This window comes from Anolis carolinensis, chromosome 2 (assembly GCF_035594765.1).
Source record: "Anolis carolinensis isolate JA03-04 chromosome 2, rAnoCar3.1.pri, whole genome shotgun sequence".
Classification (NCBI taxonomy): domain Eukaryota; kingdom Metazoa; phylum Chordata; class Lepidosauria; order Squamata; family Dactyloidae; genus Anolis; species Anolis carolinensis.
Genome location: NC_085842.1, coordinates 157,280,985 through 157,308,842, shown reverse-complemented (window position 1 = coordinate 157,308,842; position 27,858 = coordinate 157,280,985). Strand labels below are relative to the sequence as shown.

Below are 27,858 nucleotides of genomic sequence, written 5' to 3'. Positions count from 1 at the left end.
CCTTGTCGACCAAAGCAAAACAAGATTCATAATCTGGAATGCTTACAGTCAGATGAATTCAAGCTGGAAGCAAAATGTGGCTTTTTAATAGGGTGGAAAGCAATGGAACAGATTAACAAGGGATGTGGTAAATTATCCAACACTTGGAGACCTTAAGTGAAGCTTGGCTGCGTTCCCAAATGATACGTTGTCATTTAGCTGCAAATAATTGGGCTTAGAATCAGAATTGCCAGGCAAAACTCCATGACCTGTGCCGAAAGGTCAACTTAAATGTGAAAGTGCTGAAATCTGAATCCATGTCAACAAGCGTGCCAAGTAAACTTGTGTTGCTCTGCTGAATACCAGTGCAGGGTAACTTGGCATCAGTCGACTGAGTACTTGGCTGTTTTTTATAATGTAGCAGACCCATTCAAATCAGTTGGATTGATAAAAATATATACTTTATTCTTTCTCTAGAATGCTAGAAACATGAATCTAGTAGCAAGAACCTTAGTCCAGGCCTACAAGAATATGAAATGGTAACAATAAATATTTTATTTACAGACATCTGCAAAAGTCATCAGCGATCCCCACAAGTTTTTCAGTGCATATTACTTACAGGATTTGTAGTTTGGTGAGACTAGAGTGAAGGGGGAATTACAGCTGTAAAACAAAAACCAATATTTTTCTACTAACATTTCCTTGGCAAAATGATCAAAGGCTGGAGGGCATGCACACATGAATACACAGACACACGGGCATTTGGGAATAGTTGTAAAGACATGTAACACCATGTAATCAAAGGGAATTCCCTGCTTTTCTCTGAATTTGACAAGTGCTTAGAAGTTCAACATGGGCAGTCCTTAACAGGTCAAAACACCATGTTGCCACAGAGTTGTGTACAAATGGAGCACCAAGGGATTTAACCCAAAGCCTTGAGTGCAAAACCTGGGGAAACCCTTCCCACAAAATTGTAACTTTTACCAGCTGTCCTTAAGTGATAAGAACACACTTAATCACAGAGTTCTCCTATGCTTGTTCCATCAAGAATAGTTTCAGGGCACCTGAAGAGTATTCTTACCTGGCCTCCAGACATCTGGATTGGGTTTAGACTAGAGCCTGAATTGAAGTGCTGTGATTTTACTTTAACTACAGTGGCAACTTCCTATGGAATACTGGGAGCTGCCTTTAAAATCCTCAGCCAAAGAGTTCCTCTGGTGTCCATCACCAAACTACAAATCCCAAGAGTCCATAGAATGTTGCCATGGCAGTTAAAGTGGAATCTTTTTACTATAATTGTGGAATGTTGAAAGTACCCTTATACACTTTAGTTGTGCCTGCATGTAATGCTCCACTTATGCTCCACACATTGAGTTTCTAATGGGGGTAGGTAAACAAAAAGCAGTGTTTAAACATACATACATACATTCATACATACATAATCCCTCCAACACTTAGCAATCTTGTACAGTGTTTCATCTATAAGAAATAAAGTCCTCAGAGGCTGTGCTTCATATGTAAAATGAGAAGTGCCAGGCTACATGTCAGTGATACAGGCATGGCAGAGAGGGAGCCTGGGAAACTTATATTTGAGACTACACCTCCCAGAATCCCCAACCAGGATGGCCACTGACCATTGGTTGCTGCACCCCCCCCCCCCACACACACACACACAATTAACTTGTCCAGGCACATCATAGAAGTTATATCCTATGAACATGACATTAAACTAAGCATGGGAGGACTGGTTGGTATAGTGGAAAAGCTGTCCACTGTTCACCATAGATGAACTTAGAGACAGTCCCCCATATTTCTTTCCTCTGTTGTTCTACAGCAGTGGTTCTCAACCTGTGGGTCCTCAGATGTTTTGACCTTCAACTCCCAGAATTCCTAACAGCTAGTAAACTGGCTGGGATTTCTGGGAGTTGTAGGCCAAAATATCTGGGGACCCACAGGTTGAGAACCACTGTTCTACAGGAACAACAACAACAATAACCAGAGGCTCAAAATAATGGTAATAGAGTTAAATAATCTGGGAGCAATGAGTCCTAGTACTGAAGATCACAGTGGCTCTGTCCTGATGAAGAAGAGATCTGGTTCAAATTAAAGCCTTGCAGTGACAATGTCGACTATCTGGCAAGCCCATACACATACATACATGTACACACACACACAACTAGCGAAGGCTCTGGTGCAGGGGACAAACACCATGCCCAAGCAAGGAGCGTACCCTTTCCACTGACTCATTGCTTAAAAGAAGGGCAATAAAGCCATAGAGAAATACACCCATATACTATATTATTACCTGGGTCAGTCAAGGATGCGCAAAATTCAGCCTGTGAGTTTCACATGTTTCCCACCAGGCTCCATTTTGCAGCACCTCCTTTTTATTTTGTAAAAGAAATTGACACTTCACTTTGCTGTTAACGTGGCAGGCACCTTCCTCACCTAGAAATATACTACATTGCTCCTTCTACTCTGCCTTCCGAGTTTTTTAAATACTGCTACTGTCAGAAGTAAACCCCATTTAGTTCCCTTGAGCATCTTCTTGCAGTCCTGCCAATTGTGTAGTATTCAGGACTTTGGAGTTGGCCTTCCTGGGCCAACAGAGGACACTGTAATCTTGTAGAGAAAGGTGTGTGTGTACGTACACAGAGGAGGTAGGAGAGCTGTCTTGTTGGCAAGGCTTTGATGTATGGAGGGAAGCCTGCTATCAGATGAGGAGTGTCACTGTTTTCCATGGAGGTAAAGAAAATCCTTGTTGTGTTCTCTCCTTGCTCACAAGCACTCATGCAACACTTGCATATTGGTGCAGTTCAAGCAGCTGACATGGCAGCACCAGTGGAAGGTGCAGTTGCAGCGTTCAGTGACTCGCTGCATCCGGGTCCGGTACCCCCTCCCGCAGCACAGCAGCTCACAGCCATCCAGGGCTGGGGAGGAGCTGTTGCAGGAGCGACCTGCTGTGCCCACTGTGCCTGTCTTGCCACTGTAGGTGCAGAAATTTGGTGACTTTTCAAAGTAGACCAGGTCGTGAGGGGAAGGGGGCTTGTGGGCCGGGTTCTCTGGCTCGAGGTGGTGCAGCTCCACCCGGGAGGCCCGGTTGCTGCCTTTGTTGCCATAGATAACCCGAGAAGCACCGTCAAAGCGGTCCTTCAAGAAGTCCCCCACTGTCCGGAAAGTGGGTAACCGCATCCAGCAAGTCTTGACTGTGCAAGAGCCTGACATCCCGTGACACTTGCACTCCTGACGCATCTCTGTGAAGACAGTCTATAAGACAACAAAAGTGACACCAAAAGCTGTGAGAGACTGGAGCAGAATTTCCCTGCAGAGCTTGCGAAGGTTATTTTTTTACTATTTACTACTACAGTAGTCTCACTTATCCAAGCTAAATGGGCCAGCAGAACCTTGGATAAGCAAATATCTTGGATAATAAGGAGGGATTAAGGAAAAGCCTATTAAACATCAAATTAGGTTATGATTTTACAAATTAAGCACCAAAACATCATGTTATACAACAAATTTGAGAGAAAAAGTAGTTCAATACGCAGTAATGTTATGTTGTAATTACTGTATTTACGACTTTAGCACCAAAATATCATGATATATTGAAAACATTGACTACAAAAATGCCTTGGATAATCCAGAACCTTGGATAAGTGAGACTCTACTGTCTTTATTTTATTTTTATGAGTAGTTTACTTTTAATACTATGTTACCACTATGCAGCCAGACCTCTGGATCTATAGAGTTTTCAGCCATAGATTGGACCATCCATGGATTGAAAATATTCAAAAAAGACAATCCAAAAAGCAAACTTTGATTTTGAAATTTTATAACGAGTGTATCATTTTACTGCTATGTTGTATAGAACTGGACTTCAGCATCCACACATTATGGAATCTACAGGAGTCATGGAACAAACTGTAGTAGATATTAAAGACCCACTGTATTACATTTTTGCTGAACATTTCTAAAGTACACTAACCAAGATGTACTGAGATGGTAACGAGGAAATCTAAAGATCAAATCTTGCCTTGCCCATTGATTGCTTGACTACAGGTAACCTAATACTTCTTATTCTTAGTCTTCCTTCTGCCTTACTGCTAGTGCCAACTAGCTGCTATGTGTATGAGGGTGGACACATTCACGCTCCAGACATTTTTCGGCTATAACTCCCATCAGCCCTAGCCAGCATAACCAATCATGGATCATGGGAGCTGCTGTACAGTAACAGACTCACAGTTTACTCACTCCTGGTAAACATGAAAGTGCTTTGAAGTCTACAATGCAACATTTTCTTTGGCATTATTCTTGCCATGGAGCGATGTGTCCTTTCTCTCCTGGAATTGATCTCATTGAGTGACTGCAGTTGGCTATATGCTAGAATAGTAGTCTTCAATTTGGTGTCCATCAGATGTTGTTGCACTACAACTCCCAGCATGCCTAAGCATCAGTCATGCCAACCAGGTTAGAAGTGAGCTGAGATCCTGCCATGGTATCCCTATTGTTCAGCTTGCACCTCCTCTTCTTTAGAGCTGTGATGGGAAGCCCTCCTCTCAGCGGGCCCATTTCTCTATTTCCCCACACCCTTTCCTTGCAAGTGGGAACTATCCCCCTGGCAGACCATGAGGCCCCCTCCTTCCCATGGAATGTGGCTATGGCTCTCCAAGCCCACAGCTTTCTCTTCCAGAAGGGTTTTTACTGCAATTAGAAGAATTGGAACAATTTCCTTCCAGATGTGTCAGAGCCCACATGGCAGGCGGGCGTGTGGTTCTGGCCTTGACTAGCATGCATAGGGCTTGCCCGCTAAAGGATACCTCCCCACCTTTTGTGGGGAGCGGACATCCCCCACACAACCCCCACCTTTCCATTGCTGCCACCTTTGTCTCCCTCCTCCCTCCCTGCAGTAGTAACATATTCCTTGCAAAAATGCAAACAGAGATATAGCTTTCTTGTTAGAGAAGTTCACACATGCCTCTGTCAAGAAGACTATGTCCCCATGCATGCAGAAAGTGCAAAGTGCATTGCATTAGCATGCAAATTGTTCTTTTTAGGCCAAATATTCTTGGCATAGATCTGGGGACAGGCAAGCAGGTTTGTGGCACTTTTCAAAGTGACAGCAAAAGACAAGTAGCTCTGAGCCACTGAGAAGTTTTCTTACCCACCACACCACTGACAAGACAAAAGGTGTGCAAGTACACTCCTGTGTGATTTTGTACAGCTTCCATTACTTTTAATGGGGCCTATGTGAGGGAAAGGGGCCCCTGGTGGCACAGTGCGTTAAAGCTGCTGAACTTGTGGACCAAAAGGTGCCAGGTTCAAATCCCGTGAGCAGAATGAGCGCCCGCTGTTAGCCCCAGCTCCTGCCAACCTAGCAGTTCGAAAACATGCCAATGTGAGTAGATCAATAGGTACTGCTCCGGTGTGAAGGTAACAGCGCTCCATGCAGTCATGCCAGCCACAAGACCTTGGAGGTGTCTATGGACAACGCTGGTTCTTCGGCTTAGAAATGGATATGAGCACCAACCCCCAGAGTCGGGCACGACTGGACTTAACATCAGGGGAAAACCTTTACCTTTTTATGTGAGGGAAACCCCTAATGAATCACTAGAGTTATTTACAGTTGCCAATGGCCAGACTGTCTGGGGGATTCCAATAACACAAAAGCAACTCTGCCAACCTCTAATTGTGCCCTTTATTAAATATCCTCCTGAATAGATATGGTCAGTTTGGATTTCCTAGCAAACTGATTTAAAGTATACAAAGGCTGACATGTGGGAGGAGTGGAGGAGAGATGCACCCAGTGTGTGATTTATTAAGAGTGATGGTGTAAAATATTGATGGGGAGATAAATTTAAGAGCAAATATGCTGACAACTGCTTAAAGAGACTGATTTGATAGCAGAGGAAGTGGGATTGTTGTGTGCCTTCAAGTCATTTCTAACTTATACCAATCCTAAGGAAACCCTATCACAGGCTTTTTGACAAGATTTATCCAAAAGAGGCCCTTGCTTTCCTTTGAGCCTGAGACAGTGAACCCACCCTAAAGTTTTCCATAGCTGAGAAGGGATTCAAATTGTGGTCTTCCAGTGTCCTAATCCAACACTCAAACTACTATGCCATGCTAGCTCTTGGGAAGTATGTACTTTAGGGATATTTTCGAGAGGGAATCGGCTTTTTCCAACTTGCCTCCCTCAATGCCAATGTGTAAGAGCAGTAGTTCTCAACCTGTGGGTCCTCAGATGTTTTGGCCTTCAACTCCCAGAAATCCTAACAGCTGGTAAACTGGCTGGGATTTCTGGGAGTTGTAAGCCAAAACATCTGGGTACGCACAGGTTGAGAACCACTGTGTAAGAGCATAACCTTAAAATCCCTAGGCAGTCTATGAATGATAGGAACTGGGCATTGTGATATAACACATCAGGGGGAGTTCAGAATGAGGATGGTTAGTTTAAATGTATATATGAGAATAACAGAAACCTCTGAACCAACCAGTCAACTCCTGCTGACCTCACCTCTCTATTTCTCCCTTGCTCACTTTCTCACATACCTATATCATTGTCATGGACAGACCTTGGAAGAGGACCTGTTTTGGACAACTCCCAGAATCTCACAGCTGGAATGGCCACTGGTCATGCTGTCAATAGGATTATAGGATCTATAATCCAAAAAGTACCGGTAATTCTAATCTCTATCACATCTTTATATACACTTGCTAGCTCATAGAGCCTTACCAGACGTCCTGCCTCATTGTTGTGCAAATTCATCAGGAAACGCAGATCCCGCCCCTTCTCATTGGAGTCCACAAACTCTCGTCCAAAGACTCTGCCGAAGTCCACATTGTCACTGCAGCCACCCCAGTGCCAGTCCGGGCCACCCGGGCCCCTCCGGCGGTAGTCACAGGTGCACGAATCAATGGAGCCTTCTGAGCAAGAGCGGGCCACCGAGTGTGTGACCCCGGCACTAGTGATGGCAAAGATGAAAGCAGTTTCTCGGCAACCTAGAAGTTGGAGACAAGAGAGGACATGGCACATCAGTGTGCAGCATCAAGCACTGCACCTTCTGAGATATAACATTAATTCTGTTTGTCCCATTCCAATATTATTTTGCCTTTTAGTTTTTAAAAACACCAAGAGCATGTGAAAATTCATATTTACTTTCATGTTTCCTTGTCTTAATACAAATGTTTCCTAACGCGCACTTTATCCCCAAGCTATTTCTTTAATAACATTCAAACTTGTGTACCATTTCCCCATTATACAGTTTAATATGAATATTTTGACCTGTGAACCGCATCACTATGTGTTGTTGAAGGCTTTCATGGCCGGGATCACAGGGTTGTTGTATGTTTTCCGGGCTGTATGGCCATGTTCCAGAAGTATTCTCTCCTGACGTTTCACTCACATCTATGGCAGGCATCCTCAGATGTTGTGAGGTATACCTCACAACCTCTGAGGATGCCTACTATAGATGTGGGCGAACGTCAGGAGAGAATACTTCTGCAACATGACCATACAGCCCGGAAAACATACAACAACCCCACATCACTATAAGGAAAAATATTTCCTTATAACTGTGTTCCAGCTTGCATGTTGAGGAAACGTTAAATTTACAAGCTGAACCAATATAATTTCTCAGTCATTCCTGTGATAATAGCTTCAGAGGCTTTAGCAAGAAGTTGTTCCAATACTTATTTTCTTCTTTCAGCCCAGCCTCTCATGCTCCTTTTGTACAGCATCTACTAGCACAATGGTTCTCAACCTGTGCGTCCCCAGATGGTTTTGGCCTTCAACTCCCAGAAATCCTAACAGCTGGTAAACTGGCTGGAATTTCTGGGAGTTGTAGGCCAAAAACATCTAGGGACCCACGGTTGAGAACCAAGATATTAGAATATGTGACTTCTGACAGGTTTATGTGTGTTTGTCCAGTGACTGGAAATGACAGTTGCTTGTGGAGGCCACATTCAAAGTGCTTAAAAGGAAGCAAGCCCTCCTTGGCTACAACAGTAACACTTTTGAGTAAACATAGGTAGGATTAGAACAAGATACATAGTGTTAGGGCAATTATGTAGCGTTGCAATAGGAACAACGCAGCCACATGCACACATGATCTCATTTGCTTCTTCTGTATAGGAGTGGAAATGGTGCCAAGCTTGCAGCACCCAACATTCATTCCTATTGCCTTACGCTGTCTAAGGCTGCTGGGGGTTGAAATCCAACAACATGTGGTAAGTTTTACATTTCCAAACCCTGATTTGCACAAAAATATAGCACTGGAGATCAGCACAGAAGGCATTTCCTTTTCATCTCTAGCTGCAAAATACAGAAGGATAGGTTGTGTTTGCTAGTAAAGCTCTTGGGCTCCCCTACAGGCGTGATAGGGCATGTGATATTATTGACAGGTTACAGATTTTACAATGTTGGGAACAGAAGTGATCAGCCACAAGACACAAGAGCGGGGATGTTTGGGTTATATTGCATTTCTCTGAATCTCATCTGTGTCTTCATGCTTCTCTTCTTTCCTATCAGTTTGCAGGACTGTATTTCTAGGAAGCATTATCTTTCATATTACATTGGTATGAATTTTTAATATACAGGCAGTCCCCAAGTTACGAACAAGATAGGTTTTGTAGGTTTGTTCTTAAATTGAATTTGTATGTAAGCCTGAACAGGTTCATATTTTAAGTGTAGCTCCAGCCCCAAAAAATGTTTTAGTTTTGGATAGCATAGGGAAGGGTTAACACTCATGTGGTGTTTACTATCTGTGTTCCTGTTCAGAATATTTCACCTCAATTTCTGCCCTGTGGTAATTAGTTTGAAAAAATTGGCTTGCTGTGAAACAAGGATTGGTGAGAAAGCTTCAGTGGAGACACCTTTTCCCCGTGATAACTTTTCCAGGAGTGAATTTCCCTTCCTAGGGGTAGATTTCCCGCACTTTCTGTTGCCTCACCCCATTCTTAACTTTTAGGAGTTGTTTGTAATGTGGATGTTTGCAGCTTGGGCATTGCCGGTACACGTTTTAATATTTTTCTTCCATTATTATTTCCAGTCATACACAATTTTCACCATTGTCCTACCTTGAGCCTCAAGAGAGGACTCTGTCAAACGCAGCGAACTTCAAAACTTGAGAAAGATTTTTGGACTACAATTCCCCAGCCTACCAGCTGGTGGCAATGCTGGCCAGGGGTTGTGGGAGTTGTAGTCCAAATAAGCAATATTTATTAAGCCCTGCTATACTTTGATACAGCCTCCTTCACCTTGACTAGACCACCAAAATGAGCTGATAATGGACTCTTTCTCTCCGGTTGCAATCCCACATATCCTATGGCAAATACTTGTCTGCACACAGAGACTTGCAACATGAGCGCTACACAACATGGCAACATTAGGCAACGTGTCAGTGCCTAGGTGCCATTGCACACTGCACAATATAGGATGCACAATCACAACACATAATGCACAACATACATTTATTAACACTTTGTTCCCATTCTCGCCGTATGACTGAGATAAGTCAATCTGTTTGGAAGAAGAAATATGCTGATATAGGGAACCAGATTAGATGGTCTTTGTGTATGACACATATTTTTATTTTTTTAAGGTACCTCTATATGTAGAGTTTTACTGGGGCTAGAGGTTTTAACTTCCCATCCCCTCCCTAGTCACACATGGGAAGCGGATTGCCTGTGGTCTCTTCACATTCTCACAGTATAAATAGCTTTACAGTTCTTTATAAACATAACCTCCACCAAGTAAAACTGTCCAATTACACTGTTGAACTAAGCCATCAATGCCATAAATATCACGGGGGGGGGGGGGGCTTCCACACAGCCAAATAACCCAGAATATCAAGGCAGAAAATCCCACAGTATCTGCTTTGAACTGGGTTATCTGAGTCCACATGGCCATATATTCCAGTTCAAAGAAATGTGAGATTTTATTCAGCTGTTTGGAAGAGGCTTGGGGGCTAAGTTTTGCTTCATATATGATTGTAAATCTCATAGACAGAAAAAGTATGTGTACAACATCTTAGGTACTCAGGTCTTTCTGTGTGTGTTTTTTGTTTTTTGTTTTTTTTTGTTTTTTGCTGTTGTAAAAAGTAAACAGCAACAGAGTCCATATCTTTGTTGTTTTTTTCTGTTAGGTCAACTTTGACTTATGTCAGCCCTGTGGATGAAAGTCCTCCAAGACTGTTCACCATCAACAATCCTGCTCAGGTCTTCCTCTTCTACTGCCTTCTGTTATGCCAGGCATTATAACCTTTTTAGGGACTCACGTTGTGTCATGATCTGTCCAAAGTATAACAGCCTTAGTTTACAATCCAGTCAAGACCATATAAAAGGGAGGAGGAGAGATGAGGAGGGAGTAAGAAGTGGTCAAGACAGGAGGTGACATATTGAAGCCTCTGTGCTTAGCTTCCACTGAACCAGGGAATGGGTGTCCAATCATTCTACAGCCACTGAGGCAATGAGAACAAGAAATAACTAAGGGGAAGATGTGGCACACTCTGTTTTAAAACCATACAGAGCAGCTACAACCACTGGAAAAACCTTCTGCCGGATAAAAAGGGTGGGGGCTGCCTTAACCAGTAGTGTAATTTTCTCCAACTTAATGGTAGTAATCTTTTGGTATGTGGAGGGAGGCAATTCTGGAGAAGTGTCAGGGACAGCTTGAGAAATAATTTAGATCCAGATTAGAGGCACGGGACACTGAGACAAGCTTTCTGGTGTAGCAGATTTCCATCCTTCCAGAGACAGTGGGAGAAGAGTCTTCCATGGAATACAAAAAAGTGGGGAAAGTCATACTGCCCTTCTTGCCCAGCATAAACCTAATAGGACTTAGAAAATCACACCCCCATTGCTCTGCACATTCTCAACAGGATTTGTACATGGTTAAAAACAACGATAGATGAGGGGGATATTGTTTGTTTTTACATGAGTCATTTCAGGATTGCCCTGGAAGGGAGCCAGTGTGGTGTAGTGGTTTGACTACTGAAATAGGACTGAGGAGACCAGGGTTGAAATCTCTCCTGTGCCGTGGAAACCCACTAGGCAATCCTGGGCAGCTCATGCTGTTTCAACCTAAGAGGAAGGCAATGGCAAACTTCCCTTGAATAAATCCTGCTAAAAACACTCCAGAATAGGGACACCAAGCATAGGGTCTGGCTTGAAGACACATGACAATGATGACAATATTCCAGCATTATAGATACTACCTTAGTAGAGATATCCTTTAAAAGAGTGTAGGAAGCTTCTTTCCTACTGTTACATGAGGGTTTTTTTTTTTTTTGCAAGTACAGTAGAATCTCACTTAGCCAACACCTGCTTATCCAAAGTTCTGGATTATCCAACACATTTTTGTAGTCAATGTTTTCAATACATCGTGATATTTTGGTGCTAAATTCATAAATACAGTAATTACTACATAACATTACTGCATATTGAACTACTTTCTCTCTCAAATTTGTTGTATAACATGATGTTTTGGTGCTTAATTTGTAAAATCATAACCTAATTTGATGTTTAATAGGCTTTTCCTTAATTCCTCCTTATTATCCAAGATATTCGCTTATCCAATGTTCTGCCAGCCCATTTATGTTGGATAAGTGAGACTCTACTGTACCAGTAATCCTATAAGAGGATGTAACCTTGCATATTCAAGTTGTCTATCTAAATATTTGAGATGCTTGAGACTGGATGTGTTTTGGATTTTGGATTGTTTTGGATTTCAAAATATCTGAATTTGCATGTACTGTACATACGTGATGAGATATCCTGGAAATGGGACTCAAACCTAATTTTTTTTATGTCAGGGGTGACTGCAAGAAACTGCAAGTCGCTTCTGGTGTGAGAGAATTGGCCATCTGCAAGGACTTTACCCAGGGGATGCCCGAATGTTTGATGTTTTACCATTCTTGTGGGGGAGGCTTTTCTTATGTCCCTGCATGGGGAGCTGGAGCTAACAGAGGGAGCTCATCCACCCTCCCCAGATTTGAACTGTCGGTCAGGAGTCCTGCTGGCACAAGGGTTTAACCCATTGCGCCACTGAGGGCTCCAAAGCTAAATATGAAATTCATTGATGTTTCATGCATACCTTGTACAATGTTATACAGGTTTTGAGATCTGCAAAAGTGAGCCTTCTCATGTTTTCCTGCAAATACAATACAGGGCCTTTTTGGTGTCCGCTCCCAGACTGAGCAACATCTTTGCAAAGAACCCAGACTCCCTCCCTATGGTCCTTCCATTATCAAGTCAAGAGCTTTGTATTCAGACAGGCCTTCAACAGCTCCGTGCCTATCATTGCCCATGGTTTTGAAATGCTTTACTGCTTATTGACTACCAGGTGGTAATTTAAACTTGATTGAATGAGTATTTCAATAGCATAAATAATTTAAATATTTTAGTATACACTAGCTGTGCCCGGCCACGCGTTGCTGTGGCGAAGTCTGGTGGTATGGGAAATAAAGTCTTGAGGAATTGGTGGTAGTTAAGGTAAAGGGTAAAGGTTTTACCTTACATTAAGTCCATTATAAATGGGTTATATAGCTGTGTGGAAGGGCCTTGAGTCTACACGGCCATATAATCCAGTTAAAATCAGATAATCTGTATCTTATAGGCAGTGAGGCCTAACTCTGCCTGTCCCCTGGGCTGAGTGGGTTGCTAGGAGACCAAGTGGGCAGAGAGCTTAGCCTGGCAGCAATTGGATAAAAACAATTATTCCTCTCCCTCTAATTAGGACTTTATTTTTCTTTTCTTTTTGTTGTATGAACGTAGAGGCATGGATGAGGGGTTGTGCTGCCAAGTTTAGTGTTTCTGGGATGTGTAGTTTTGTTGTTTTGTCCTAGGCCGAAATTTCATTACCCTTTTATATATATAGATTATTGGTATACTATTGATTTCATTTTTTTGGGAGAAAGAGAGTATGAATTAAACAATTAAATGAGGTAAATAATGTATTTTGCTGACTTCAGTGAGGCAGGTTCCTAAATAAAATTTTAGGAGTAAAATTTGAGAGCCAAAACCTAAAGAATGTTATAACATTGGAAGCAATTTTTAAAATCAAAATATTTTAATTTCCAAATGCTGGCATCCCCTTTAAAAAAAAGGTCCGTTGATTTCTTTTTCTGGGAAGAAAAGGGAGATGAGAGCAACCAGAGACATATTAGAGTAACACGGTCCTAGAGTTTGTGGGAAAGGAATGTCTTTCCTCTTCATACTAGGGAATAGAGGGAAGGATAATAATAATAAGTTTACTATAAAATCTAAAAAAAATACATGATGCCTGATGTACAAATCCCAGCTGTTAATTTGTTAGGATATATGCTGTGCTGTTTATATGTTGATCCCTGGAGGGTTTCTTCGCACACAAGAGCTGCAGAGCCAAAATGCTTTCTCTATATAATTTGAATCACTCTTACATTTCCAGGGTTTTCTCCCTCACAAACACCTATTACCCTTGTGCTGGGATACAGGTTAGCATGAGAAAAATCCAGGTTCAGATCCCACAGTCAGTCAGGAGGTTCACTAGTCAATTGCCATTTCTTAGTACATACAACTTAACTTTTTTGGGGGGGGGGGGCAAATGATGCATGTCTGTTTGACAGCCATATATGGTCTTCTGAATTCCAGGAGGTAATAATGTTATAAAAATATAATAAAGTCCCCTTGGGGAGATAGGGCGGAATATAAATAAAGATTATTATTATTATTATTATTATTATTATTATTATTATTAAAATGTAATAAAGTCCCCTTGGGGAGATAGGGCAGAATATAAATAAAGCTTCTTCTTCTTCTTCTTCTTCTTCTTATTATTATTATTATTATTATTATTATTATTATTATTATTATTAAATCATAATACCTAGTTTAGATAAGTTACTTTTTGGAGGCAGCTTGGAAATGTTGGTTCAGAGTTTACATCACTATTTTTCACAGGAACGGGCAAAACCACCTCTGAGGATTCCTTGTCTAAGAAAGCCATTTCCATGTTCCCAGAGAGATGCGGGATGATCGGAGATGTATCCAGCTAAAGAAGATTGCTGTATGCATTTCCACTTGGCCTCTCACTTTGGGTAAAGATGCAGGTGCCTGTGTTGCTGAAAAGGTAGGTTTTGGGAGAATTTGGATCATTGCATGTGCAACTGATTTATAACATTAGGGCTAAATAAATACCCTAAAGCCGACAGATTCTGTCTGATTTTGGAAGCTAAGCAGGGAACCACCCTTCGTACTTAGATGGGAGACCACCAATTAATACCAGTTGCTGTAGGCCATATTTCAGAGGAAAAAACTGGCAAAACCACCTCTGAGGATTCGTTGTTTAAGAAAACCACGTTAAATTCATTGGGTCTCCATAAATCGACAGGTGCCTTGAAAACAGAAACACATATCCACAATTACTAAATAGCATGACAGTCATTGGTTTTTGGACTACACTTCCAGAGTAGCCCCATGAAAAGGAAATACTACTGCTTATAAGCTTACTAAGCACATATTTTGTGGTGGTGCAATGGGTTAAACTGCTGAACTGCTGAATCTGCTGACCTAAAGGTTGGCAGTTTGAGGCCGTGGGCTGGGGTGAGCTCTTGCTGTTAGCCCTAGATCCTGCCAACCTAGCAGTTTGAAAACATGCAAATGTGAGTAGATCATTAGGTTCTGCTTCAGCGGGAAGGTAAGAAAGGCGCCCATGCAGCCATGCCGGCAACACGACCAGGAGGTGTCTACGGAAAACAGGCTCCTCTGCTTAGAAATGGAACAAGAGTACCTCCCCATGGTCAGAGTGGAGCTCTGCTTCCAGAAAGCCAGAAATGAAAGGGGAAGCCTTTACCTTAGCTCTGTGTATTTGTATGTCATTGTTATTCCAGTGTATTCAAGGTATTGAATGTTTGCCTATCTGTGTATGTTGTAATCCACTCTGAGTCCCCTCAGGGAGAAAGAGCAGAATATAAATAAAGTGTTGTTGTTGTTGTTATAATCATCATCATCATCATCATCATCATCATCATCATCATCATCTCCAGGGTGTGAAGTTGCAGAGGGTTACATTTATTTTCAGGTCCATTATTCAACCTGATGGGTGGGCTTTCTGACTCTCTTCTCCATCTTTCTTATTGTGGTTCCTCCCTACGGAAGGCAGTCACTATGTGTTGGCTTTGGTAATTTCGCTCTAAATTGTCCTGTCTCTTGAATGCCCTTGGATGCCAAGGGAAATGCAGAGAGTACATTCCTGTGGGAAAGACTTTGTGGCACATTCTTTTGTTTCATTTTGTATTGTTTCACTGAAGAAATAAAACCAAGTCTGAATAATGGTGAGTGATGGGGCCCAAACAGGCTTGGAAGACCCATATTTACTGGCACCAAATACTGACCTCCAAACATTTCCCATGCAATCTTGCATTCTTGCTCCTTGTTTTTTGTTGTTGTGTGCCTTCAAATCAGCAGTAAAGCAAACATATCACAGGGTTTTCTTGGCAAGATTTGTTTAGGATAGGTCTGCGATTGCTTTCTTTTCAGGTTGAGAAAGTGTGACATGCCCAAGCTCACCCAGTAAGATTTGATCCCTGGTCTCCTGGAGTCCTTGTTCAACATGCAAACCACTACACCATGCTACCTCTTGCTGTTTATATAGTGTTATATACTTTAACATAAAAACAATCCTATATCATTCTCATTTCCCTCTGTGAACCATCTCGGAGATTAAGATCGTCTGGGGAGGCCCTGCTCTCGCTCCCACCTCCTTCGCAGGAGCGGTTGGTGGGGACAAGAGAAAGGGCCTTCTCAGTGGTAGCTCCTCAACTATGGAAGTGCCTCCTCAATGAGATCAGATCAGCCCCTTCTCTCCTGACCTTCAGGAAAAAACTTAAGACATGGCTCTGGAACCAAGCTTTTGACAAGTAACTGGAGCAGTGCAATAAGTGACTATAAAACAACATTCTTGACAAATGGAATGGCCCTGGATTATGGTTTGGGTTGGCGTGATTTTAATTGTTGTTTTTAATCATTCCTGTTGGTTTTAATTGCAATTGTTTATTGTTATTTGGCGTCAAATTGCTGCCTTGAGTCCTCTCCGGGGTGAGAAAGGCATGATACAAATATGGTGAATAAATAAATAAAATTTATGCTTCCCTACTTCTATTTAAAACAAACAAAGAAACTCTACCCTACCCTCCTTTTTAAAATGGTTCCTATACTTTTCTTATGGGATAAAGTATTGAAATCCTCTTGGATTCCTTACTGCTTACTGTTATCTCTGAGGTAGATGGAGATTTGGGACAATTAAACTTTGGTCTATTGAGATAATGCTACTTCAGCTTGAATTATCTTTGAGAATTTAGTCTGACAAGATCTCTTCAACTTTGTGAGCATATACTAGACCAGCATGGGCAAACATTGACCCTCCAGGGGTTTTGGACTTCATCTCCCACAATTCTTAACAGCCAGCAGGGTTGGCTGAAGTCCAAAACCCCTGGAGGGCCGAGGTTTGCCCATGCCTGTACTAAACTATTACATCACGAAGAAAAGAGAAGGGAAGAAATGTGATTGACCAACTAGATTTTAACACAAAAGGAATAAACAGTATTTCATTGTATAATAATTGCCATCACATAATAGTCACCCCCCCTATTTTTGGGTCCTGGTTTCGGTATTTTCAAATTCCTCGCATAATAGTTGCACCCCTGATTTACTGGTAGGCAGCCTCTCTGCTTTGTGTGTGTGTGTGTGTGTGTGTCAGGAGCAACTTGCACCAAGTCACTTCTGGTGTGAGAGAATTGGCTGTCTGCAAGGACGTTGCCCTGGGGACGCCCTGATGTTTTTTTTAAAAATGTTTTTACCATCCTTGTGGGAGGCTTCTCTCATGTCCCCGCATGGGCTGTAAATGCCCATCTATTTGCTCGCACAATCACCCATACGCTCACTCTGATGCCCATCAATCCATCCATCTGCCCAAAAATCAATCCACCTGCCCACTTTACTCACTCATCCACCACCCAAAAACCCACTTGCACCCATCCCTCCACTGCCCACTCCCTTCCAGATACACTCACTTCAAGCAGCAGTATTAATGAGGAAGACCACATAAAAGAGGAGAAACTGCAGCAGTTTGCTTTTACGGGGAAGGGCAAGAATACATCCTCCTCTTCCCTTCCACCTACTGGATTAATTGAATGAAAACTACTTTTGCATCTTAAATTCAATTTTTAAAAATTAATGTAAGACAGGAGGAGAGAGAAAATGGGACATTTTAAGAGCAGTGAAAAAAGTGGGATGATAGAGGAAAAAGTGAGATGACTGTCCTAGTCAAACTGGGACATGGGAGGAGAATATGAGCATAAGTCAGAAATCTTTAACAGAGATCATTTAGAAGAGCCAGATCTCTCTTTTGCCAACTCTTTGACAGCATCTCTTTCACACAGATGCTGTCAGACAAGCGCTGAGGCTGGCCAGTTGAACCTTACTTAATTTTAATCATAGAGCAGCAGTGTCATGGGCCCACAGCACATTGCCTTCTGGCCACCATTCTTTGGAGCTGGAATCGGTCGTGTGGTTCTGTGGTGAACAGGCACATACATGCTTTTCTGCAAAACACCATTTAGGAAAAGGAAGAGGAAAAGGAAAAGTCTCTCATCATGAGAAGAGGTTAAGAATGGTAGACAGGAAAGGGGACAGCATCAACTCCCCTGCAAACCTATATATTTATTTCTTGAGGAATACATTTTTATGATGTATGCACACAAACAGACTCCAAATCGGGAAACAGAAAACAAGCAACAATGTATCACAAAATCTGCTTCACTTAACTTGTACTATTTTCTGTATAGCATAGAAACTTTTATATCATAATATACCTTTCTGCATTAATGACAAGGTTACATTGTTCCCTGGATTGCACAGAAAAATATTTGGCTGGAGGTCACAGCTTCTCACCTAAAAAGGGTTTTTTTAAAGATTGCACCTCCTATCATCTTTAACAATGGGCTGTGCTGGCTAGGGTATTGGAGCTGAAGTCTGAAAACAGCTGGAGAACTAAAGTTGCCCATCCCTGCTTTAAACAGATGGGCAAGAACACCATCAATGTTACTAATGAAAAAGAACACATAGGCTAAGAGATGCTGCTGCAGTTTACTTTTGCCTGAGCTTTCATGGAAGGAAAAAAAAGCAGCCTTCTTCTATTTCCCACTATTAGCCCAAACTATTTTTACATTTTGAGCTCTGACCCGGAGCAACTAAAATAATCTGAGGATGAAGGGAGGAAGTGGAAGGAGGAGAGTAAAACAGGACATTTTAAAAGCAAATGAAAAAGATCAACTAGGACCGTCCCTACCAAAACAGGACAATTGCAAGGTATGTCATTTCAGTCCCTTTAACGTAAAGGTAATGGTTTTCCTCTGACATTCAGTCTAGTCATGTCCGACTCTGGGGGTTGGTGCTCATCTCCATTTCTAAGCCAAAGAGCCGGCGCTGTCGTAGACGCCTCCAAGGTCATGTAGCCGGCATGACTGCATGGAGCGCCGTTATTACCTTCCCACCGGAGCAGTACCTGTTGATCTACTCACATTTGCATGTTTTTGAACGGCTAGGTTGGCAGAAGCTGGGGCTAACAGCATGAGCTCACCCTGCTCCTCAGATTCTAGCCACCAACCTTTTGTTCAGCAAGTTCAGCAGCTCAGCGGTTTAATCCGCTGTGCTACCAGGGGCTCCCTTTACCATACCCTTTTTCTACACTGTTTAAAACTTTTTCAGATGCACCAAGCATAATTACACTAGAATTCCAGATATGACTACATCATGGATTTTTAATATTGGCAATTTTAATTTAGTTTTTTTCTAACTATGAGAAATAAGAGCTTTAAAAGTAAGGAAATAGAGGACTAATTGGGACCATCCCTGCCAAATCAGGACTTTTGGTGATATTCCCCTCGATGGATTGTCACTTTGACGTGGTGAGGGGGCTTGTGTGTTCCAGTGAACCTGAGGGCACAACCACTGGAATCATGCACTCCCAGGAGTGGCCACAGGGGAGGATCCAGATCAAGAACAATTCGAAGACCCAAAGACCTCAACGGCAGAGCAGGCGGAGGTTAACATGGTACATGTTACAATGGCTGTGAAGCCGGAAGAAGGCTGCAACAGACTGAGAAGCCATTCTCGTTGTGTTAATCACACCACTGCTGGAACCTCACTCTGTGAAGACTGTGTGTTGACCGGCCGTGCACCGACCTCCACACATTAAAAAAAAAAATCACGCACAGGCGTCTTCCGAGAAATGGAGGACTATCATCCTCGAACTACGAGGGATCGCCTAAGTAAGTAAGTTTGGCCATATGGATTTATAGCCTAAAAAGCAAGTTTCCCCCAGCTATATCTCCTTTTCAATTAATTTAATACCCTCTCTTTCAAAATTTGTACACAAATAAGGAACTAATAATCCCAGTCCTGTAATATACCCAACCTAGAGGAATAAAAAAATCCAAACACAAGTAGCCCATTGCTGCCACACACACACACACGTTTTCCAGTTATTTTTTTCTCCTGTCACCTCCTTACCTCTGTTGACAATCTTGCCAAAAATGTTGGGCCCTGGCATGGTAGGGCAATTCCAGCGCCGGTTGCGGAATTGCCACTTGCATTCCTTGATGGCGCTCTGAAGGCCGCTGCTGATGCTGTGAAGGATGCCTGGGTTCTGGCGGATGAGCTTGCGCTGCTTGCGGCTCAGCAACTGCAGGGAAGGATCCAGCACCAACTGCACATTCTTGGAGTCAGTCAGCAAGTTGGTGGAAGAGGCCACATTGATGATTCCCCTGGAGGTGTGGGAGGAAGAGAAGAATTATAGAGGCTTAAACACTGGGGAGGCATCTCCTGAACTCTGATGAAATCTCAGGGTGTATCTACTCTGTCAGATTAATGCAGTTTTATATCACTTCCACTGTCATGGCTCAGTGCTATGGAGTCCTTGGAGCTGTGGCTTTACAGGGTTTTCTGTTTTCTCTGCCAAAGACTGTTGCTGCCTCATCATACTACATCTCCCATGATTTCATAGCATTGGCCTATAGCGGCTGAAGTTATGTCAATGTGCATTAATTCAACCGTGTAGAGCCATTCCTAAGCAAAGCTTGGAAATGGTAATTTTGGGGCTGGAGAGCTTGCAGAATTCCCTCATTACATAGCCAGTGGAGGTTTAGTCCAAAAGTGTAACTTTTCTTCTCCTAATATATAGAATGCACCAAGCATTCAGATTCCATCATGCATATTGCCCAGTGTGAACATTCAAATCTTACATTACAATTTTATTTATTTATTTATTTGCTTTGGATTTTCATTTGAAATGTGTTCATTTTTATGCTATTAGAAGGATCCAATTAACAACAGCAGCAGCAGCAGCAACCTGCATTTTACATTAAAAATGGAAAAATTATATTTTTAAAGGATTCAGATATAAAACCTCCCAAATTCTAAATTTTATTGCATTGCATGTTTGCCATTTATTTGCATAGTTTCATTAAGTATAGTCGCTATCAACATTAGATAGCATTGGGGAGAGATAGCATTGGGGAGAGGCTAACAATTAAAATCAATGAAAGCTGAAATAACAAATAGAATCATAGAATAACACAGTGAGTTGAAAGAGACTACATGGGCCATCTATTCTAACCCCCTGCCATGCAGAAAGAGACAACACATAAAATTCACTAACAAGCAATTTAAAAGGACTCATGGAAGAAATGAAGCATTTAGACTTTCTCAAGACTGCCTTCATTGTAAAAAGCATCAGGATAATCAACTAAAACCTATCAGAGAGAGAAGGGGGTGCATCTACACTGTATGATTAATGCAGTTTGACACCACTTTAACTGTCATGGCTCAACACTAATGACTTGAAGGTTGGGTTGCTGACCTGAAGGTTGCTGGTTCGAATCCAACCCAGGGAGAGTGCAGATGAACTCTTTCCATCAGCTCCAGCTCCAAACAGGGACATGAGAGAAGCCTCCCACAAGGATGGTAAAAACATCAAAAAACATCTGGGCGTCCTGTAGGCAACGTCCTTGCAGACGGCCAGTTCTCTCACACCAGAAGCGACTTGCAGTTTCTCAAGTCTCTCCTGACACACACACAAAATTAGGTTTGGAATTTGGTGAGGCACCTGCTGTTTTGATAGGAAAAGCTAAGACTTTGCAAAACTCCATCTTCCAGGATTCCATAGCAATGAACCATGGCAGTCAAAGTGGTGTCAAACTGCATTCATTTTACTGTAGATGCACCCTGAGACTGAGACCATTAACTTTAATACTGTGTGGTAGGACACAGATATCAAAGGAGGAGGTTGAAAGGCCTTTTAAGGCTGGCCATTCCAGGGCTTAGAGGCAGCCACAGAGAAGGCCCTCAAACCAGTTCTTATGGAACTCATAAGAGGCTATCCACTGATGCCCTAAAGGCACAGCCAGGCTCATGTCAAATGTGAAAAACCCACAAACCAATGTTAAATATTCCTGCATGTCAGTCCCAAAGAGGGGGACACATCTGCTACTCTCAGAATCTTTATACAATCATTTTGAAAAGTCAATGTGCTGATGTCTTGCAAGCCCCAATAGCAGCGGGTCGTATAGATGGTGTTCCAATCCAGTTATTAAATAGGAGGAGAGCAGAGTGTTCCCATTTTTAGCCAGACTCTACCACAAAACTTCTGGAGCACAGCCAAAAGGAGATTTCATATACATCTGAAATCTGGTGTATTTGGCATGCCTGACATATTATATGGAAGGAGTGAGTGAGAGAATTTCCTTCCTCAAATTAATTTCATCAAAAAGAATACTGAGCATGCCGAATGGCCTAGTGAAACCCATTAAAAACACATGGGCCGTGGTTGACTTCCTCGACCAAGGGTGGGCTACTCTCACGACTCCAGAGTGCCAATTTTTCTGCATTTGGGGTCCTCCAAATTGTGCCAGATACCAAAAAAAAAATAAGAAAATGGAAGTGGCTCAAAGTTTACTTCTGGTTTTGAAAATTGGGTATTTGTTAAAAAATGGTTACAACAGTCCCAGGAGACCACAGGCTTCTAGGAGTGGCAATTCAAACATGCAAACTTTAAGTAAGATAAATTGAAGATAGACAAAGATGCCCCAAAACATCTTGGGGGGAGGGAGGATGGGGACAACACAGCAAGGCCACATTTTATCCATTCCTGTCTTAGTCCAGTTTACCAATGTTTTAGCAGGATCACGCCAGGTAGGATGATTTAAAACACAATGCCCCTCTCCCTTTCTTATAGTATCGGTACTTCTACGGCTCCTCAGCTGAAAGCACCAATAGTCATGGGCCCACGTAAAAAGCCTCATTCATATTTCCTAACCTGATGCCTTCCCAGTGTATTAGGATTGCCATTGCCAACAACAACATCACTATTGCTGTTTTTTATTTTTACTTTTTCCATGTCAGGAGCGACTTGAGAAACTGCAAGTCGCTTCCAGTGTGGGAGAATTGGCCATCTACAAGGGCGTTGCACAGAGGATGCCCGGATGTGTTTTATCACCCTTGTGGGGGGCTTCTCTCATGTCTCCACATGGAGCTGGAGCTGCTAGAGGGAGCTCATCCACACTCTCCCAAGGTTGGATTCAAACCGGCAACCTTCAGGTCAGCAATCCAACCTTCAAGTCATCAGTCCTGCTGGCACAAGGGTTTAACCCACAAAAAAAACTATTACTGTGAAAAATAGTTGGCGATGGCGAGAACCACCATCCAAGACATCTATAGGGAGCAGGGTGAGGTTGGAAGGAGGCTGACTATATAATTAACAGGTGTGTTTGTCCGGACCTGAAGTAAGACATTTTGCTTCATTTACCAGCTCTTTGCAGCCTTTGCGCCAGGGTGTATCCAGGGGAAAGGGATAAAATGGGGATATTGCCTCGAAATAAGAATCCTGCCACTGCAGTGAAATCTTTTCTTCACTCTCTAAATGCCTAAACTGTCTATTAACTTAAAACTTCAGATGACCCTTTAGAAATACAGATTAGGCATCCAAAGAAAAGGGTAAAGTTACCAAGGGAAAGCTAACATCACAGTGTTCACTGCCTCACTCTCTGGGATGCTCAAATTTGGGGATGGAAGAAAAATTCTCATTCTATCATTCATAATCTAAAACAAAATACACATAAGATAAATTTTGATGAATATGATCTGGAGCAGTCTTTAGAGTTGGTTCAAGTTGTATTGGTTTCTACAGGATCGAAGGGCAGATGTGTGTAAAATATATGATAATGATATGTATCTGTATGTGTGCATGTGCATACCCTCAAGTCGCTTGTTGACTTATGGTGGCCCCGTGAATTTCAGAGGATGTTCTTAGGGAAGGAAGATTCAGATTTGGTTTTCCTACTTCCTTCCTCTGAAATAGAGCCTTTAACATCCAGCATTTGGGGCGGTCTTCCATCCAAGTCCTAACCACAGCCGACACTGGTTAGTTTTCAAGATGGGATCTGGTGCCTTTGGGTAATCTCTGTATGTGTTTTCAAATCATCTATCAACTTATGGCAACTCCATGAATTTTATAGGGTTTCTTGGGACATACATCATTTCATGAAACAGTAATTTAGTTTTACTAGCAAACTGGAGGTTAAGCCAACCCCTTATAAGAGATACAGATGCACACATAAATTGTAATAATGAAATAATGAAATACACAACATATCTCATCAAAACCTTTCACTTATATTTTTAAAGATATACTATTTATTGCGTATTTCACATAAACTCAGAGGTTTCTTATAACATTCATGCTGATGTGCGAATATCAGCTGACATGCTATAATGTGTTATGACACACGGTTTGGAAAGGTCTGCAGTGGAGGGTATTGCAAACATTGCCTGTGAAGTTACTTTTCTCACCCAGTGGTCCCCAGTTGCTTTGCTTCATGCCTTTAGGTCCTGGGCATCAGAGAGAGCCTGCCTAACAACAGCTCCAGCAGCACACATTCAACCTGCCCCAACACATTTGATACAATGGAGAGGATCCATATGTTCAGGAGCAGCACAGTCAAATGTAAATCATCCCTACCAATGCAATTTGTGACCAAAAGGAAAGGAAGCTGTGAAATGCTATGGCAAACTCCCCAGGGGTTGCACTAACAGCAGAAATCACACAGCACCCTTCCTTGCAAACCTCCTCTCTGAAACACTGTCTGGTTAAATAGATGATCCAGTGTCCATTCTGGAGGCTGTTGTGGTGATTTTACTTGTTTTAATTTGTTGTTGTATGCTTTCAAGTATAGTTTCCATTATATAGCAACTCTAAGGCAACCCTATTGCAGGGTTTTCTGGAGCTGAGAGTGTTTGACTCACCCAAGGTCACTCAATGGGTTTCCATGGCTGAGCAGGAAATCAAACCCTGGTCTCCAGTATCATAGTCAGATGCTCAAATTATGACACCCGCCTGGTGTTTTAAAGCTATGTTGAATTATTCCTTTAAAACTATATGCTAATTATAGACAACTGCCTTTTGAGAGAACTCCTGTTCAACTGAAACAAATAAAAGTAAATGAGATGCTATTTTCCAGCTGGTTAGCTGTGAGCCCTCGTCTTCAGTTCTATATGACAGTAAGCTGCTTAGTAATGCTACAGGCCTGACACTTCAATCTGGGAATTATTTTATAGATTTGCTAATTCTCTGTATGTTGCTTGGTTGAGGCCACTTTACTAACTAAAAACTCATAAATCCATTGACTGATAAATATCTATCATCAATAGATAGAATTTCACGAAATGGCAGACAGATATGATGAAATTGTTGAAGTACTTTCTTTAGAAGTGTACTTTTAAATGGCTAGCAGTATTTCCAGGAGATGCAGAAATCTAACATTTGGTGCACACATAACTGAAGACTGGATATACCAATTGTTAGAATAGTCTGAAAATTGTTAAAGTTTGCACCCAAACTTTGGATATGATATTCCCCTCAAGGAAGGCGCCAGAACCAATCCAAACTAGAGCAAATTAAACCTGACATTCCTCAAAATGGAGTGTTTTGTAGTAGACATTCCACTGTATCTTAGCTTGGGACTTGGAGGAAATGTATATAAAATGTAAGCTACAGCTGCCCCTAGTGGTGCAGCAGATTAAACCACTGAGCTGCTGAACTTGCTGACCGAAAGGTCGCCAGTTCGAATCCAGGGAGCATGGTGAGCTCCCACTGTTAGCCCCAGCTTCTGCCAATCTAGTAGTTCAAAAACATGCAAATGTGAGTAGATCAATAGGTACTGTTCCAGCGGGAAGGTAATGGTGCTCCATGCAGTCATGCCGGCCACATGACCTTGGAGGACAATGCCGGCTCTTCTGCTTAGAAATGGAGATGAGCACCAACCCCCAGAGTCAGACACAACTAGACTTCATGTCAGGGGAAAACCCTTACCTAATCTTACAGCTATGGTACATGTAACTGCAACTTTCATTTAGGAGTACCAATGGATATATTTGGAGCCACGTGGGCTCCCATTGTGCAAACACAGTAGAACTGGTGCATTTGTATCACCAAGATCTTTTCCAGGAGCTCAATATTTGGTACATGTGTCACTCAAGACACTTCAAATACTAGAATAAATTGGAGGGAATAGAATTCCTATTCAACATCCGACGCTTAAAGTGCTCTGAAAACACACTAGAAAACGAAGATTTCATTACACCCATATCCTCAAATATGCTGGATACTACATACAAAAACATGACAGAGCAATATGGGTAAGGCCTGCCTTAGGAATGAAACACAAGAGAAATACATGCCTGAATAGGTGAGGCATCATAGATCTCCTTAGAAAGCGAAAATCTGGTGCCCACACAGCCCAAATTTCCCTCATCTGATGATCTCATAAAAGAGGCCAGCAATCCATCACTAAAAATTCTAAATAACTATTTCTTATGCACTTTTTTGTTGTACTGTGTTTTAAGAGTATGCAAATTTCCTTTAAGCCTGTGCCAAAATAACGATAAAATATTAATTAGTAGTTAATCAATGCAAGTGAACTTGTATTCAGAGATTTGGTTTAGTTTTAATGAAATTTATGAATATCTATCTCCCTCCGCTTATCTTTTTTTTCTTTTGCTATAATGCTAGAACATTAAAATCTGTAACAGAGAACTTTGTGGTGTATTTCTACTTTGCATACTAAAAAAAATTGAAAAAAGCTTTGCAATTTGCATTTGGAGCCCCCGGTGGCACAGTGAGTTAAATTGCTGCTGAACTTGCTGACTGAAAGGTCGGAGGTTCGAATCTGGGGAGCAGGGTGAGCTCCCGCTGTTTGCTCCAGCTTCTGCCAACCTAGCAGTTTGAAAACATGCAAATGCATGTAAATCAATAGGCACCACTCCGATGGGAAGGTAATAGCGCTTAATGCAGTCATGCCGGCCACATGACCTTGGAGGTGTCTACGGACAATGCTGGCTCTTCGTCTTAGAAATGGAGATGAGCACCAAACCCCAGAGTCAGACACGACTAGACTCAATGTCAAGGGAAAACCTTTACCTTTACTATGGAGGGGGTGCCACTCCCATTGGTTGCTAGAAATCTACACTTGCAGTGTATCCCTTCCTTTCCCCACCTGCAGACACCATCCTTGCCAGGCTGATCTGGCCAGCATCTGACCAGCTAAGATCCCATGCATCTGACACACAGAACACAATACAGAATCCCAGAGGGCCCACCTTGCAGGTCAAGCACTGCTGCTTCAGAAAGGCTGACTCCAAAGAACTGAATCTTCAGCTGTATGATTGATAACACTATGCAACAAAATTTGAAACTTTTTCTGTTCTTGGTTTGTTTTTTCTTGTTTTCCTTTGAAAGTACGTAGTTGTTCTAGTCCAGAAACTTTATTTTTGTGGTTGCCACAAACTATGTTGAATTAGTTGAGACTCTCTGAGATATTCATTGAAAAACTATAGCAAAATGTGCTACAGGATGTCTCTCTAAAACAAAAAAATTATAATTTAATAAACTTTTTCCCATGTGTTTATAATAGAACTAATTAGGAAATGACATTTATAATCCAGGAAAAAAATCATGTTACACAGTATAATGAGTGACATAGGACTGAGCAGGGACATTTTTAATGGTGAGTCTTGAAGCAGTCGTGTTTGTATGTGAAAGTGAATAGCCGCATAGTGTCACGAATCAAGTGTGGAAATAGGAATTGGTGTCTCTTGTTCACTTGTTTTTCTGGATGAGAACAACTGAGCACAACATTTGTTGCTATGTTTCTTCAAGTCATTTCTGACTGATGGTGACCCTAAAGCAAACCTATTCTGGGGTTTCCTTGGCGAGATTTGTTCAGAAGGGGGATGCCCTTGCCTTCCTCTGAGGATGAGAGAGAGCGACTTCTCCAAAGTCAACCGGGGGTTTCTAATCCATTGCCAAATGGGGACTTGAACCCTGGGCTCCCAGTGTGTTAGACCAGCACTCAAACCACTATGCTAGGTCCAGGAGACCAGTACAAATTCCTGCTTGGCTATGGAAACCCACTGACTGATTCTGGACAAAACACATTCTTTCAGTGTCAGTGAAAGGCAAAGGTGAACCCTCTCTGAACAAATCTTGTCAATAAACCCCCATTATAGCCTCACCTTAGGGTCACTGTAAGTTGGAAATGACTTGAAGGCACACAATAACAATGTGAAGGTAAAACCTGCCCAATTTGACTTTACACTAACCATGTAAAGTAGAATTGAGACTACTCCAGCATCTCTCCCAAACTAATGGCGATCAGGCTTATACCTACAAAACAACAGAGAGGTTTGGGCTGAAGTCTGGATCCAGAGTCTCACTGCCAGGATTCACTATATTTATGGAGCAGATGCCCATGGAAGAGGAGGCGAATGGGCAGAGCCTTCCTTGAAGGGCTG

The 27,858-nt window shown here is 42.1% G+C and overlaps 1 protein-coding gene across 1 annotated transcript in view; it reads right to left on the bottom strand.

Moving 5' to 3' along the window:
- Nucleotides 1-418: 418 nt before the first annotated feature.
- The window catches only part of wnt1 (Wnt family member 1), a 31,128-nt gene continuing 3,688 nt past the window's right edge, over nucleotides 419-27,858 (bottom strand). Inside the window, exons 2-4 of the mRNA XM_003216950.4 lie at nucleotides 19,525-19,778; nucleotides 6,713-6,978; nucleotides 419-3,246 (exon numbers count right to left, since the gene is read on the bottom strand). Of these exons, the coding sequence (XP_003216998.1) occupies nucleotides 2,758-3,246; nucleotides 6,713-6,978; nucleotides 19,525-19,778 (1,009 nt within the window). The 3' untranslated portion in view covers nucleotides 419-2,757. The remainder of the gene's footprint in view (nucleotides 3,247-6,712; nucleotides 6,979-19,524; nucleotides 19,779-27,858) is intronic.